Source organism: Scyliorhinus canicula, chromosome 14 (assembly GCF_902713615.1).
Source record: "Scyliorhinus canicula chromosome 14, sScyCan1.1, whole genome shotgun sequence".
In the NCBI taxonomy this organism is placed as follows: domain Eukaryota; kingdom Metazoa; phylum Chordata; class Chondrichthyes; order Carcharhiniformes; family Scyliorhinidae; genus Scyliorhinus; species Scyliorhinus canicula.
Window position 1 is genome coordinate 88,146,608 of NC_052159.1, and position 15,004 is coordinate 88,161,611.

General features: G+C 44.8%; 1 protein-coding gene across 3 annotated transcripts in view; it reads right to left on the bottom strand.

Annotated features, from left to right (window-relative positions):
• Positions 1 to 15,004, bottom strand: part of LOC119977555 (NADPH oxidase 4) — a 239,104-nt gene that overhangs the window by 87,935 nt on the left and 136,165 nt on the right. For all 3 annotated transcript variants that reach the window (XM_038818627.1, XM_038818626.1, XM_038818625.1), the window contains exon 12: positions 5,046 to 5,106. In XM_038818627.1, the coding sequence (XP_038674555.1) occupies positions 5,046 to 5,106 (61 nt within the window). The remainder of the gene's footprint in view (positions 1 to 5,045; positions 5,107 to 15,004) is intronic.

Here is a 15,004-nt window from a genome sequence, read left to right on the forward strand (position 1 = left end):
GGGTTTAGGAGAAGGAGCAGCTGGTATCCTATGAAAGTACAGGATAACAATCGAAAATGAGAAACAAATGTTATCATAAGACCATAACCAGGGGCTGGTTTAGCACAGTGGGCTAAGAAATGAAATGAAATGAAAATCACTTATTGTCATGAGTAGGCTTCAATGAAGTTACTGTGAAAAGCCCCTAGTCGCCACATTCCGGCGCCTGTCCGGGGAGGCTGGTACGGGAATCGAACCGTGTTGCTGGCCTGCTTGGTCTGCTTTAAAAGCCAGCGATTTAGCCTGGTGAGCTAAACCAGCCCCTGTGAGCTAAACCAGCCCCTGTAATGCTGGCTTGTAATGCAGAACAAGACCAGCAGCACGGGTTCAATTCCCATTCCAGCCTCCCCAAACAGGTGCCGGAATGTGGCGACTACGGGCTTTTCACAGTAACTTCATTGAAGCCTACTTCTGACAATAAGCGACTGTTAGACAATAAGCGACTATTATTAGAAGATATATGAGCAGAATTAGGCCATTCAGCCCATTGCGTCTACTCTGTCATTCAATCATGGCTGATATGTTTCTCACTCCTATTCTCCTGCCTTTCCCCATAACCCCTCATCCACTTATTAATCAAGAAACTATCTATCTCTGTCTTAAAGGCACTCAGTGACTTGGCCTCCACAGCCTTCTGCGGCAATGAGTTCCACCGATTCACCACCCTCTAGCTAAATGATCGTCCCTTCAGTCTGAGGCTGTGCCCTCTGGTTCTAGTTTTACCTACGATTGGAAACATCCTCTCCACGTCCACTCGATCTGGGCCTCGCAATATTCTGTAAGTTTCAGTGAGATTCCCCCCCTCATCCTTCTAAACTCCAACGAGTACAGACCCAGAGTCCTCAACCACTGTTCATTTGAGAAGTCCTTCATTCTGGTATGTAGAACCATAGAAAAGGTACAGCACAGGAGGCCATTCGGTCTATCGTGTCTGTGCCAGCCTGAGGACACCCAGGTGTCCTTTCTAATCCCACCTTCCTGCACCCGGCCCATAGCCCTGTATTGTGTTATCCACAATGCTACCGTGCTGCCCTACCTTTTGTACCAGTCTACCATGATGTTTCCCGGTGCTCGCAACAGCGAGAAACAACACACTGTCAAATGGCCATTTGGTTAGATCGGGGCCACAGCAGGGAATGTGCGGCCCAAGCTATACTTCATCTCTTTTCTGCATTGAAGAACTCGGCTCACCAGAACACCTCAGTGCAGGGGAGAGGTGCCATTTAAAAATGGTGTCCCAATCTCTCAACCCACTGACACAACCCCCGATCCCCCCAAGCCCCAACACACCTGTACGGGGTCCTCTCCTCCCCCCCTGCCCCCCCCCCCCCCTCAATACCCACACAGAGCACCCCCAGGCCAATCCCCATTGTGTGAAAAATGTCAGCTTGGCAGTGCCAGCCTCACACTTTGGCACTGATCCTGCTAGTGCCAGGCTGGCACCCAGGCAGCAGTGCCAGGGTGCCCAGGCGGCATCAGCAATGCCAGGGTGTCACCCTGCCCAGAGGGCAAGCACATGGCAGCCTCCGATCCCCTGGGAGACCCCCCCTTGAGTGCCGTTCCATCTGGTCCCCCATTTATGGAGACCAGCACTGAACGGTGCTCACCCAAGATCTCCAAGGCAAGGTGAATCCCTAATGCCTTGGTTAGATTTTGGGAATGCAGATTAGAGTGGGACTAGCTGTCTCACTCTAATATGCAGATTTGATGGAAACTGATCCCGCCCTTTACATTATGAAGTCTCAGGAGATCGCGTTAGATCTCGCGAGGCATGGCGAGCCAGGTAGATCCTGGAAGAGGGATCTCCCAGCATCTACCAGCCATGCCATACTGCTTTTTGGGTACAAAGCACCGGGTAGATCTCACCAGTGTATCCATTTTAGGTTCAGCACAACTTTAATCTGAATTTGAAAAAAAATGTCATAACAATATTTAGTTTTTTAAAAAGGCCACTTAATAAAAAGGACCAAAGTTTGTGCGCTCATTAATCTTCCTCTCTCCCTCTCCCCCCCTGTTGCGCACCCTCTCCCAGCCCCCGTACCACCATCTCCACTCCCTGGCCCTCGTTCCCCTGCATTGCCACTCTCTCGGCCAGCATTCCCCAGCATCTCCGTTCACGGAGCCCCAACTCCTCAGCACCTCCGTTGACCGGCATCTGCGTTCCAGGATGTTGATTGAGGGGGATTCAGCGATGGTAATGCCATTGAATGTCAAGGGGCGGTGGTTAGATCCTCTCTTGTAGGAGATGATCATTGCCTGATACTTGTGTGGTGAAAATGTAATTTGCCACGTGTCAGCCCAAGTCTGGACATTACCCAGGTCTTGCTGCATTTGGACATGAACCGTTTCATTATTTGAGGAGTTGCGAATGGTGCTGAACATTGTGCAGTCATCCGCAAACATCCCCACTTCTGACTTTATGATGGAAGGCAGGTCATTGATGAAGCAGCTGAAGATGGTTGGGCCCAGGACACTACCCTGAGGAACTCCTGCAGTGATGTCCTGGAGCTGAGGTGATTGACCTCCAGCCACCACAACCATCTTCCTTTGTGCTGGGTATGACTCTAACCAGTGGAGCGTTTTCCCCCTGATTCCTATTGACTCAAGTTTAGCTCGGGCTCCTTGATGCCATACCTGTACAAATGCTGCCTTGATGTCAAGGGCAGTCACTCTCACCTAACCTTACCTGATAACATGGAAAATTCCCCAGATATGCCATGTCTAAAAAAGGTAGGACAAAACCAAACTGCCAAATGTTGCCCTATCAGTCTATCAGGTAATGAATCTCCCACCTTCAACAACTTGCAAGTCAACAATGGCCGGAAACTTAATCGGACCAGCCATATAAATGCAGTGGCTAAAGCAACAGATCAGAGGTTGGGAATTCTGCAGCAAGTAACTCATCTCCCAACTCCCCAAAGCCAATCCACATTTATAAAGCACAGGTCAGAAGTGTGATGGAATACTCTCCACTTGCCTGAATGACTACAGCACCAACAACACTCAAGAAACTTCACACCTTCCAGAACAAAGCAATTGCTTGATTGGCAACTCGCCCACCACCTTAAACATTCACATCTTCCACCACTAGTGAACACTTGCAGATGTATGTACCATTACAAGATGCACTGCAGTAACTTGCCAAGGCTTCATCAACAGCACCTCCCAAACCTATGATCTCTGGTGCCTAGAAGAAAACAAAATGCAAACCCAACACCTCCTAGCACACACCATCCTGGCTTGGAAATAAATCACCGTTCCCTTATCCTTGCTGGGTCAAAATCCTGGAACTCCCTACCTTAGCACAGTGGGCATACCCACACCACATGGAAATTCAAGCGTGTAGTTCACCACCACAATCTCAAGGGAAATTAGGAATGAGAAATAAATCTGGCCTTGCCAGAATTGCCTACATCCTTTGAATGTATTAAAAATATATATTTCATTAGTAATTGTTCTCCAAGTATTCTTACATCTTACATGAACTTTACAGTGAACAAGTTTCACCTCAGCCTGGCATATCTTCTCAAGAGAAATTAGGGATGGGCAATACCCACTGGCCTAATGAGCAATGGCTAAATACTGTGAAAGAATATATTTTTAAAACATTTCCCGCATATCAATAAAATAAGCTGCAGTCTGCATCTGAACTTAAGGGACAAAAACAATGTTTTGGAATCACCTTAACTGTTAAGGATGATGGGGAGTTTGAGGAAGGGAGTGGTCCAGAAGTAAGTTTGAGAGGGGAATGGTCTGAGGGTCCATTTGGAGAGTGGTCTGGATGGTGATAAGGGGCAAAATCTAACGGCCGCACGCGCCTAAATCAGGGTGCAACGTGGCTGGTAAACCTCACGAGAGGTGTCCTGCGGGATTAATCTGGCTCGCCTCGCCTTGCCTCCCGAGATCTAACGGGATCTCGCAAAATGTTGCGATCTGGATCCCATCCTCTGGCTATAAGCAGCACTTTGATTCCCACTCACCGGAGTTACTTAAGGTGCGGGATCTAACCCCCATGACTCGGAGACCCAAAGCAAGCGCCAGTTAGTACTGGTTTCCACAAACAGGGACCAGATGTACTGGCACTCAGTGGGGGTTGGAGGGGGGGGGGGGGGGGGGGGGGGGGGGGACTTCCAGTAGATCGGGAACTCCTGGGTGGTTGGGCTCTAGGTAGGGTGCTGCCCTGATGACCCTGATGGGGTCCCTGGGAGTGCAATCTGGGCACACCGATAGGGGCCCAGGCATGTCCTGCCCTTATGAGATGGGGTATGGGACGCTCGATAACCCCCTTATAGGTGAGTTGGGATGTTAGGGTGGTCTCCAGATTGGGGTGTCATTTTTAAATGGTTCTCTACCTGCGAGTGGAGATCTTCAATGCAGGAAATGGGAATCAGTGTGTCCTCGGCGGGATGTTCCACATTGAGTCCCCGAAATGAAACCGAGTCCGGTTAGATAGCAGGTATTATATTACCTTTGGTGGTAATATGTTGTTGTTCTTTGCTTTTTAATCCAGAATGGTCCGTTGAGTTGATGACAAAGAAACCATCAATCTTTAGATTGAATCAAAACTAATTTACTGGATGACGATTAATTAAATAAAGTTTGCACACGCTACTGAGCTATAATTAATAATAAAGCAGGGTTGAATCTGTCGGGCAGTAATCTATAATCTAGTAATTACGAATGATGTCCTTGTGTTAACTCTTTCTCTAATCTAAACTACTCCTCGTGCTGTGATAAATCTGATTCCTCTGCTAACTCTCTACTAACTACCCAGCATTCCCTGAAATTTATACTGGGAACTGGTGTTGCCCTCTAGTATTTGAATTACACTGAGATGTAATAATTAACCCTCCACTGGCGTACCCATGTACATATAATTACAGCCATGAGCACCAGAAACACCCGGCTAAACGCACTCGACACGGGACTCTATTAAATCGCATCCAAGAGTAAGGAAACATATAATATTTCCATATTTCAATTCAGCTGTAAAATCTTAGACTTACCTGTCCAATCACCCAGAACACGGATATGGATGCCAAATGTGCCTCTATTTTCTGTCGGACTCTAGGAAATAAACCAATTAGAAATTATTGTGTGATGAAACATCTGCTTTATGTTTTGCAGTATGAGCTGTAAAAAAAAAACAGGCAAGTTAATCACTGAATGAAACTCAGCAAAACTACCATTGGTAAATTTCAAATGCCAGCAGGATTTCTAAAATGGAATTTAAATGTTCCTGGGCTCGGAAGGAAATAGCCCAACATTGGTTCTTACTCTTGAGTACTATACTGAAAATTATATACGTAGGCACTGAGTCAGCCACTGCCATGCTACCCCACTCATGACTTTTGTTCTTTTGCCTCACATGTGAATAACCATTTGGGTCAGTCTTTCATCCCAAGGAGCCGTAACATTCAGGATAGGAGGGAAGAAAATGGTAGTGGGTAGGGGACACTCCTATTTTATGCGGAAGAAATTATACGCCAAGGCAAGCCCAAGGAAATCCAACATGCTGTGCCATCAATAGGCATTGATATTTGTGATTTTTCCAATGGTGGCCTATCACCAAATTCTGTTCCATCAGGGAATATTAGGGAAATGTTGCATGATCTGCATGATGCAGTTTTATAAGATCAGCCATCTAGAACCTATGTTTTATCAGAATACAAAGTAAATGAAAAGTAGATTTGCCAGGAGCAAATATTTACACTTCCATCAGCCCTGAAATGCAAAACTCGTTGTGGCTACAAATTTATCACGAATGGCAGTTACAGAAAAAAGACAGAACAAATCTCAGTTAGATTAACTCTATTTAGTTACCAGTCTTCCAGTCAATTATGCGTTTTCTTTAAGTAATTAGATAAAGCAAACCAGTGGCACAAGAATTCAAAACCGAGTAGAAAGAAATGAATGGATTCCAGGGAATAATTTATCCAAGGAATAATTTATCCAAGTTGACATACCTACCAAAGAAAACACAGCTCATTTGTCAACAGTTATCGTATATAATGGAGCCAATATAGCTCACACTTCCATCACCGCCGGCAATTTTCACCTAATTAATGGACATGGTAACAAGCCAGGTATTCCAGTTGTTTTGTTTTTAATGAACTGCAGGCGCAGCAGGTCATTTACAATCGGATTATTGTCATTAGCTCAGACTTTTTCACTCTACTTATATTTGCTACACGTGTGCTATTAATCAGAGCCAATACCTCACCCAATAATAATTAGTCAAATGTGGTTAACTTGGGAAAGAAAGCAGTAGCTAGAGGACATACATTGATTTCAGAAAGATTGCAAGCCTTGGACTTGAAAACATTGAATAAACCAATTTTGAAATTTCCCATGTCCTGCTGCAAAATCAGGAACTACATTTATCCCCAGACAGCAACGTACCTCCAGGTGTCTCACAGAGTGCTGCATCATTTTTTTCCCTATAAATTTAGAGTATCAAGTTCTTTTTTTTCCAATTAAGGGGCAATTTAGCGTGGCCAATCCACCTACTCTTAACATCTTGTGGGTTGTGGGGGGGTGAGACCCACGCAGACATAGGGGGGAATGTGCAAACTGCACATGGACAGTGACGCAGAGCTAGGAACGAACCAGAGTCCTCGGCTCTGTGAGGCAGCTGTGCTAACCACTGCACCACCATGTCACCCCTACAGTGCTGCATCATTATTTACTTTGCTAATTGATAGACAAAAGAACGCTTTACACAATACATTACGTACCACAGTCAGACCAAATAATCTTCCAAATCTCTCGGTAGATGTACATTAGGGAAAACCAAAGACATGTCTTGCAAAGATATAAGATTACTGCAAAAGTGTGTATGATCAGATCAGTATCGCTCACTTAGGGACGACACAGTAACACAGTGGTTATCACTGTTGCTTCACAGCGCCAGGGACCTTGGTTCAATTCCCGGCTTGGGTCACTGTCTGTACGGAGTCTGCACGTTCTCCCCATGTCTGCGTGGGTTTCCTCCAGGTGCTCCGGTTTCCTCCCACAAATCCTGAAAAATGTGCTTGTTAGGTGAATTGGACATTTTGAATTCTCCCTCAGTGTATCTGAACAGATGCCGTAGTGTGGCGACGTGGGGATTTTCACAGTAACCTCATTGCAGTGTTAATGTGAGCCTACTTGTGACAATAAAGATTATAATAAAGGGGTGAGGTAGAACACAGTTACCCTAATTTTAAAAAATCATAATAGTTGGCAAAATGGAATTTCTTTGTTGAAAAGTCAGTTAAATTCTCACAGTTTCAGACATAATGATATTCTCAGGAGTGACCGGGTGTGTTTCACAACACTAAGTAATTGATTTAACCGTTAAAGACATCAGCAAACATTCAAAAGGACAAAATGAATTTGCAGAAAACAAGATTCTGGGACAAAGACCCGAGACTCCCAAGGGTTGTAGAGTTAGTGCGGTGAGGAAATCGGAGAAAAACATGCAGTTCCTTAACTGTGCTGCTCATTGAAAAACCATGACACAGATGTCAATTCTTTTCTACTAAAGCCATTACACAGCTGGAGTTTGTTATACTAATTTAAGGTTCAAGTCAATTCTACAGTTAACAAGTTGCTTAAATGATTAAAAAAATGCACTGCAATATTGAACTCCATAACTCCAGTCTGGCAAAATATCTGCCATTGCGCACACAGCATGGCAGTTTGATGTCCTCTAACTTCAGCATAATCTAAACTGAGACTTTATTTGAGCTAGTGCTCCGACATGTCTCATTCTTAAATCATAAGTGAAAGATCTTTCATTACAAGAAACAGCTCGAGAATGATTTTTTCTGAGTTTTTATCGAGAAAACAAAAGAGTTGCATTTATATAGTGTGTTCAGAACCACAGGACGTCCCAAACATTTTACAGTCAATCAAGTACTTTTGAAATACAGGGCCACGTTACGTTTGGGTGCAGAGGCACATTTCAGTGCATGAATGGCCACATTTAGACCTGGATTGTCATGGAGTCTTGCCATATCCAAAATAGCGGATGGACTCCAGATCCCAAAGTCCATTTATGGCAGAAAGCATTACCGCCGGGTGGGTTGTTTAATTAGGTTATCGGGCAGGACGTGACTTTCAAATATGGGAAAGCCAAATTCAGCAGGGCCACTGGAACTCAGTGCTGAGTTCAAACAGGCCTACACTCCTTACTCACTTCAGTGTGGCTGAAAACTGCACTGTGAACCCAGCCCCGGTGCGAAAAAGCAAAAATGATGTGCAAAGTCGCGTGTGCAGTCTGTGGGTTGCGAAAGTGCAAAGGTCAGGTTTTCCCAAGTCCAGAGGAAGATTCGGCCCATAGTCACAGTTGGAATGTAAGAAACACAGCAGCCAATTTGTGTGCAATATGCTCCTACATATAGCCAAGTGATAAAGACCAGATTAACGATTTTGCTGATACTGTTTGAGGGATAAATATTGGCCTGGACACTGGGGATAACGTCCCTGCTCTTCTTTGAAATAGCACTGACATATTGAACTCCATTGCTCCACAGTCCAAGAAACATATCGACAATTGCACAGCATGCCAATTTGTATGTTCTCTAACTTGAGCACAATCTAAACCAGTGGTTCTCAACCTTTTTTAACCCATGGACCCCTTTTCCTCTTAATTTTTTTTTGTGGACCCCCATAGTGAGTAATTAAGAAAAAAATGCAGATTTATTCAATGAGATCCCTGTGGTTGCTGCTGCTCAGCGAGTTTTTTTATATTCGGCTCCATCGAGGTCAATGATAGTCGAAGATCACCCTTTTTCACAATGTCGAGTCTATTACGAGCTTTTGATAATAAGTGAAAAACACGACTAAATCCTGATTCAACAAGGTAAGATTATGGAAAAGCTATAACGTAGAGCTGTGCTTTATCCCAGAGTAGTGGGTACTTTTTAGCAGTGTCATTTGTTTTCCATATATTATGCTTCCCATCTTTGAATTTTGCGTGCAATATTTCATCACTTTGTAATTCAATGAGGGTCTCCTGTAAAGAAATGTTATTCATAACTTGAGTTAGGATGAAAAATCTGAAAGAAAAATAGTTTGAATCGAACTATGAACTTTTTTTAAAATATGAAAACTGCGTTCCAGGCAAAGTAAGGCATATTCTCTTCACCCATAAGTTTATGAATCCCAAGGGAGATTAGTGGGACAATTAGGGTCACAGCAAATGCACCTTTTTGGTTCTAAGCCCCTTCAGCCCTCAAGGTAAATTAGATAGATTATAATCTCTCTTTGACCTTTGTCAGTGCGAGAGAGAGAGAGAGAGAGAGAAAGGTGAATATTCATCATGAAAACAAACATCTAAGGTCGCTGCCTGCTACCTGAGAAAAGATGGGTGATTTTCACCTCCGTTTATTCTAGGTAACTTTAAATTTACGACACTGTCAAATGTAAAGTTTTTTTCTTCTACTTGATTGCCATAAAAAATTCATAGCTACATGAATATTTCTACTTTTAGTATTTTAATATGGCGTAGATTACTGTAAAAATTATATTCTCAGTAATAACAATTGTTCTGAAGTAGAACTTCTCTATGGACCACTAAAATATCACCGTGGACCCCCAATTCGGTATTTATTTTGTGTGGACCCCCAGTAATTTTACATGGACCCCCAGGGTCCATGTGGACCCCGGTTGAGAACCACTGATCTAAACTGAGACTTCATTTGAGGTAGTGCTTCTACGTAGAGTCGTAGAGTCAAACAACACAGAAAAGGCCCTTTGGCTCATTGAGTCTGCACCGACAATAACTACCCCTAATCCCGTGCTAATCCCTTTACCAGCATCTGTTGCATTTCCTTGAATGTGATGGTGTCTCAAGTGCTTTTTAAAGGTTCTGAAGTTTTCAGCTTCCATACCTTCCCAGGCAGTGCACTCCAGGGGCGGAATTCTCTGACCCCCCCGCAGGGGAATCGCCCAGGGCCGGCGTAAATCCCGCCCCTGCCGTGGCCGGAATTCTCCGCCACCTGGGAATCGGTGGGAGTGGGAATCATGCCCCGCCGATCGGCGTGCCCCCCGCGCCGATTCTCCGCACCCTTGGGGAGGCCCGACGCCGGAGCGGTTGGCGCTACTCCGTTAAGCCGGGACCCCCCACCCCGCCGGGTATGGGAGAATCCCGGCCCAGATTCTCACCACCCTCTGTGGAAAATATTTTTCTCAAATCCCTTCGGAATCTCCTGCCCCTCACCCAAAACTGTGGCCCCTTGTGATTTACCTCTGAACCAAGGGGACGAGCTGTACCCTATCTACCCTCAAACCCCTCATAATCTTATACACCTCAATCAGATTCCCCCCTCCTTCTCTGTTCTAAAGGAAACAATCCAAGCCTATCCAGTCTCTCCTTGTAGCTCAGATGCCCAATCCTCGGCAATATCCTGGTGAAACATTTCTGTACCTGCTCCAGTGCAATCACCTCCTTCCTATAGTGAAGTAACCAGAGATGCACACATTAAGTAAAGTCACTTTAGATGACCATAGGCTGCTTCCCCCTTTGAGGGGGAGAGCTGGCTTGTGGTGATTCAACCTGAGGCCCACCACACCTCAAGCAAGGGGCAAAGTTGAAAAGGGGGGGGGTCCTTCATGAATAACCTCAACTGGTACGGGAATTGAACCCAAGCTGTTGGTCTTGCTCTGCATCACAAATCAGCTGTCCAGCCAACTGAGCTAAACCAGCACCCTACTGCACACAGTACTCCAGTTGTGGCCTAACCAATGTTCTGTACAGTTCCAACATAACCTCCTTGCTCTTATATTCTAAGCCACGACTGATAAAAGCAAATGTTCCATATGCCTTCTTAACTAACCGATGCAACTGCTCTGCAGCCTTCAGGGATTTGTAAACAAGTACCCCAAGATTCATCTCTGAGCTTCCAAGTGTCCTGCCATTCATTACAAATGCCCTTGTTATGCTTCTTCTTCCAAAATGCATCACTTCGCACTTATCGGGGTTAAATATCATTGGGCACTGCTCTGCCCACCTGACTAACCCATCTACATCTCTCTGTAACCTACGACATATTTCATTCTTAATCATAAATGAAAGATCTTTTATTATAAGATCTTTTACGCCCACCTTAGGAGGCTGACAGGGGCTCAGTTCTATGTCTCAGCCAAAAGTGCAGTACTCCCTTAGTGGAACTCAGGAGCAACAATACAACCAACTGAGTCATGGCTGACACAAAATAAGCTCACAATAAAAAGCAAGAGAGGTCTTTACAGTAATTGTCTTCCCTGTTCATGAAGTAAAATAGTCCTACACTGACTACACTAACTCCGAGAGGACATTAAGGTCATGACACCCTGATTCATATCTTGTGGTACTTTCTGGTTGTAAGATGTGGAAAAGAAGTTCTCTTGATTGGAGCTCATGTTGTGCTGTCAAGGGTCCATTAAATCCATCTTGACATTGTAAAATAGGCCCTGGGGACAGAAGGAAGCAAAATATACAGATAGCAGGAAAAATTATGCTCTTTCTTGTTTGGAGGTGTACACTGACATGCACATTGACCCAAACCCCACTGGCTCTTTACATATGGTTCTGATTGTTGGGAAACTGCTTGGCCCTACAAAGGAATAAATTACTCTCCCCCAAGCTCTGATAAGATTCATATCAGAACATCTTTTTTGTGTCTCCTTATCCTCCCCTATTCCCTTTCAAGCTATGGCTTACAATATTGAAGAAATCAGACAACTTGATTAGTGGAACAGATTTATTTGAATTCCCTTTTTGTATTTAAGCAGGAATGTAAAGTTCCTTCCAGTCTTTTTCAATCTGCAACAATGTTCTCGGTCCTCATGTATTGGTGGAAATGTTCAAATGCCGCAATTCACGGCAGAATTTTCCGATTCGCTTGCCCCGCTACAACTTAATCCCTGCAATCAGTGGGACACTCCTTTTAAGCGCCTCCCCGGCACTTGGGGGGGGGGGGGGGGGGGGGGGGGGGGGGGGGGGGATGGTTGCCAGAAAGACTGCACCACGTTTTACTAAGCGATCCTTCAGCAAAATTCTGGATGGGTCCAACAGAGGGCGAAACCCTGTACCCACAATCAGGCAGATGTACAGCCAGCAAAGTGACCAACCCTGCCAGGGAAGTTGTAACCGGGATTGTGAGCATCAGCTCACTCCATAAAAGGACAGGGCTGTGGTGCCGGAAGAAGATTAATGACCTTCTATGTGCAGCCAGGGTAAGTCTGCCACCTCATTTCTCCCGCAGCATCTCATAATACCTCCACAGTAATCTCTCTCCCAGCCACATCAGTTACTGAAAATTAACCATTACAAATGTGGAGTCTCATTCCTTCAGTTTTTAATTGCTGAATGTTCTACAAACATAAAATGTAAACATTTTGAAATATATTTTTATTTTCTCTGTATTTGTCTTTTTGTATTTGATTAAGCATTGAATCCACTTACTCAAAATTACACTTCCTCCTCAGTACTTAGGCCTTTAATTTCACAATCCTACAATTCACTCCTCCAGTAAGTTGTGGCCCAATATGGCACACAACTCCTAACACATGATAATTCATAGTTTTCTACATATCTGGAAAATGCAATTTATTCCACTATGCAGCCTAACATATAAAGCTCGATTACCTTTCCATGAGCCCGGGTCGTTTAGTAGCTGCACTCAAGCTCTTGGCTACAAATTCCTGTGTTTCCAGCTGTTGCAATCTGATGCAAATAATTGCTGCTGTACACGACACCAACTGTAAAATCCACTATTGTATGAATATTACAGAATAAATATTCACACCCTGCACAGCTGACACAAAATATGCTATGTTTATATCTCAGAAGTAATTGAAGTAGAAGCAGCCCTCTAATATGCTGAGGCTGCACCATCATCTCTGTTTGCACCGCAGGCCAGATTTCCCAACACAGGTGGCAGACAACTGCAATGTGAGAGCTTGCACAGGCTGAGTTTGCAAAGCTGCCCACTCAAGTTTTGCGAAGGGTTAGGGCAGTTTCATTCAAGCCAGAAATGAAAAACTACACAGAGCCTCTACAAGCAAGTTGACTGTTCTGCACACTCAGATATGCCAACTAGCACCGATTGCACATTCATTTATATTTATTGATGCTGCATTACGTCCTCCAAATGAGAAGCTTGACACAATCTCGGAATTAGTCTGTCAGGTACAGTTATAGGCACTAAAACACAATCAAATGCAGGAATATGATAACACAAGGAAGCATGTATTTTTAAAGCTCCAGTTATAACTCTTAACATTTACAAATATCATTTTTCCCCATGGTAGCTATGTATTCTTCACCAATATACCTTCCACTCAATTTCAGAATCTTCCAAACCACTGCTCCATTCGCTTGAAGAGATGGCTTCTTTGGCAGATCCTTTTACAATGTAAGACCCACTGTTGTGCTTGAAGTGACTAGGGTCAGAATTTTCCTGTCCCCATTCAGACAGGAACTGAGACAGGACAGCAAATAAAATAATTGAAGGTGCAGCTGGAAATCCCACATCTATGCTGGATTTGATGTGTCCCCGTGGGGTGGACTTTCAGCTCGAATGGGCGGTCATTTAAAATAGGTCAGGTCACCACCCCACCACCATCCTGCCCACCCCTGAGTTCACCCTCGGAGTACGCTCGGTTCTGGGCTCTGAAATCTGCAGTCCGCTTGCCATATGTAAATGCATACGGGTAATTTAGGCTTATTAATGAGCCCAATGACCTGAATAATATGCTACCCATGCCAAAATATGTTAGCATAGGAGTCGGGGAGGAGTAGGCAGGCCATTTGTAAAGGCCATGAACAAAGGCAGGAAGGAGGTGGGTGGGGCATCTCAGGCATCCGTGCAACTGCAGCACCCCCCCCCCCACCCCCCGAACATCTTACACTCCCTTCCGACCACACCATCTGCCCCACAGGCCCCTCCCCACTACCCCCCTCCTCCCCCTCGCCAGGCTCTGGGATCTCTCACTGTCCTAAATCTCAAGGACCTGTGTTCTTGGGGCAGCCAGGTTCCTCTTTGGTCTTCTTCCTGCAGTCGTAATTTAATTCATTACTGAACTCTGGTGTCGCCGGGCGTGATGGAACAGGCAGCTCCCAAGGGCAGGACATTGTCCCAAGTGAGGAGTCCCACTGTTCACAAATTTAGCCGCTCACAGCGTGTTATGACTGCAGGGCAGGTTGCCATGGGGCAAGTTGGCTTCCGGCGGCTTTATGGTTGGAAACCGGAGGTGGTGATTGTCGAGTAGTGCATTCACCACCTCCCCATCTAAAGTACAGCACTCTGTTTCTGCTCTCTGACGTTTTCCCATGGGTGGGGGAATGGAATAGGCCCTGAACAGTCTCCCTCCGAGCTCATTTATATTGTGAACCTATCTGCAGTAGGTTGTGATTTTCAGTGAGGCAGCCGGAGGTCTGCAGGTGTCGGGTTTTACAACAGCTCAATGAAGGGGAGAACTAAGAGATAAAAGTAGGAAGACTTTTAAAAGATAAGTTAAATGGATTTGCTTCCTTTATAGTCCATATAGATACTGTTGCATGATTTGTATCAGTGCTCATTAAGTAGAGTCATAACATAAGAACATAAGAACTAGGATCAGGAGTAGGCCATCTGGCCCCTCGAGCCTGCTCCGCCATTCAATGAGATCATGGCTGATCTTTTGTGGACTCAGCTCCACTTTCCGGCCCGAACACCATAACCTTTAATCCCTTTATTCTTCAAAAAACGATCTATCTTTATCTTAAAAACATTTAATGAAGGAGCCTCAACTGCTTCAATGGGCAAGGAATTCCATAGATTCATAACTCTTTGGGTGAAGAAGTTCCTCCTAAACTCAGTCCTAAATCTACTTCCCCTTATTTTGAGGCTATGCCCCCTAGTTCTGCTTTCGCCCGCCAGTGGAAACAACCTGCCCACATCTATCCTATCTATTCCCTTCATAATTTTATATGTTTCTATAAGATCCCCTTCCC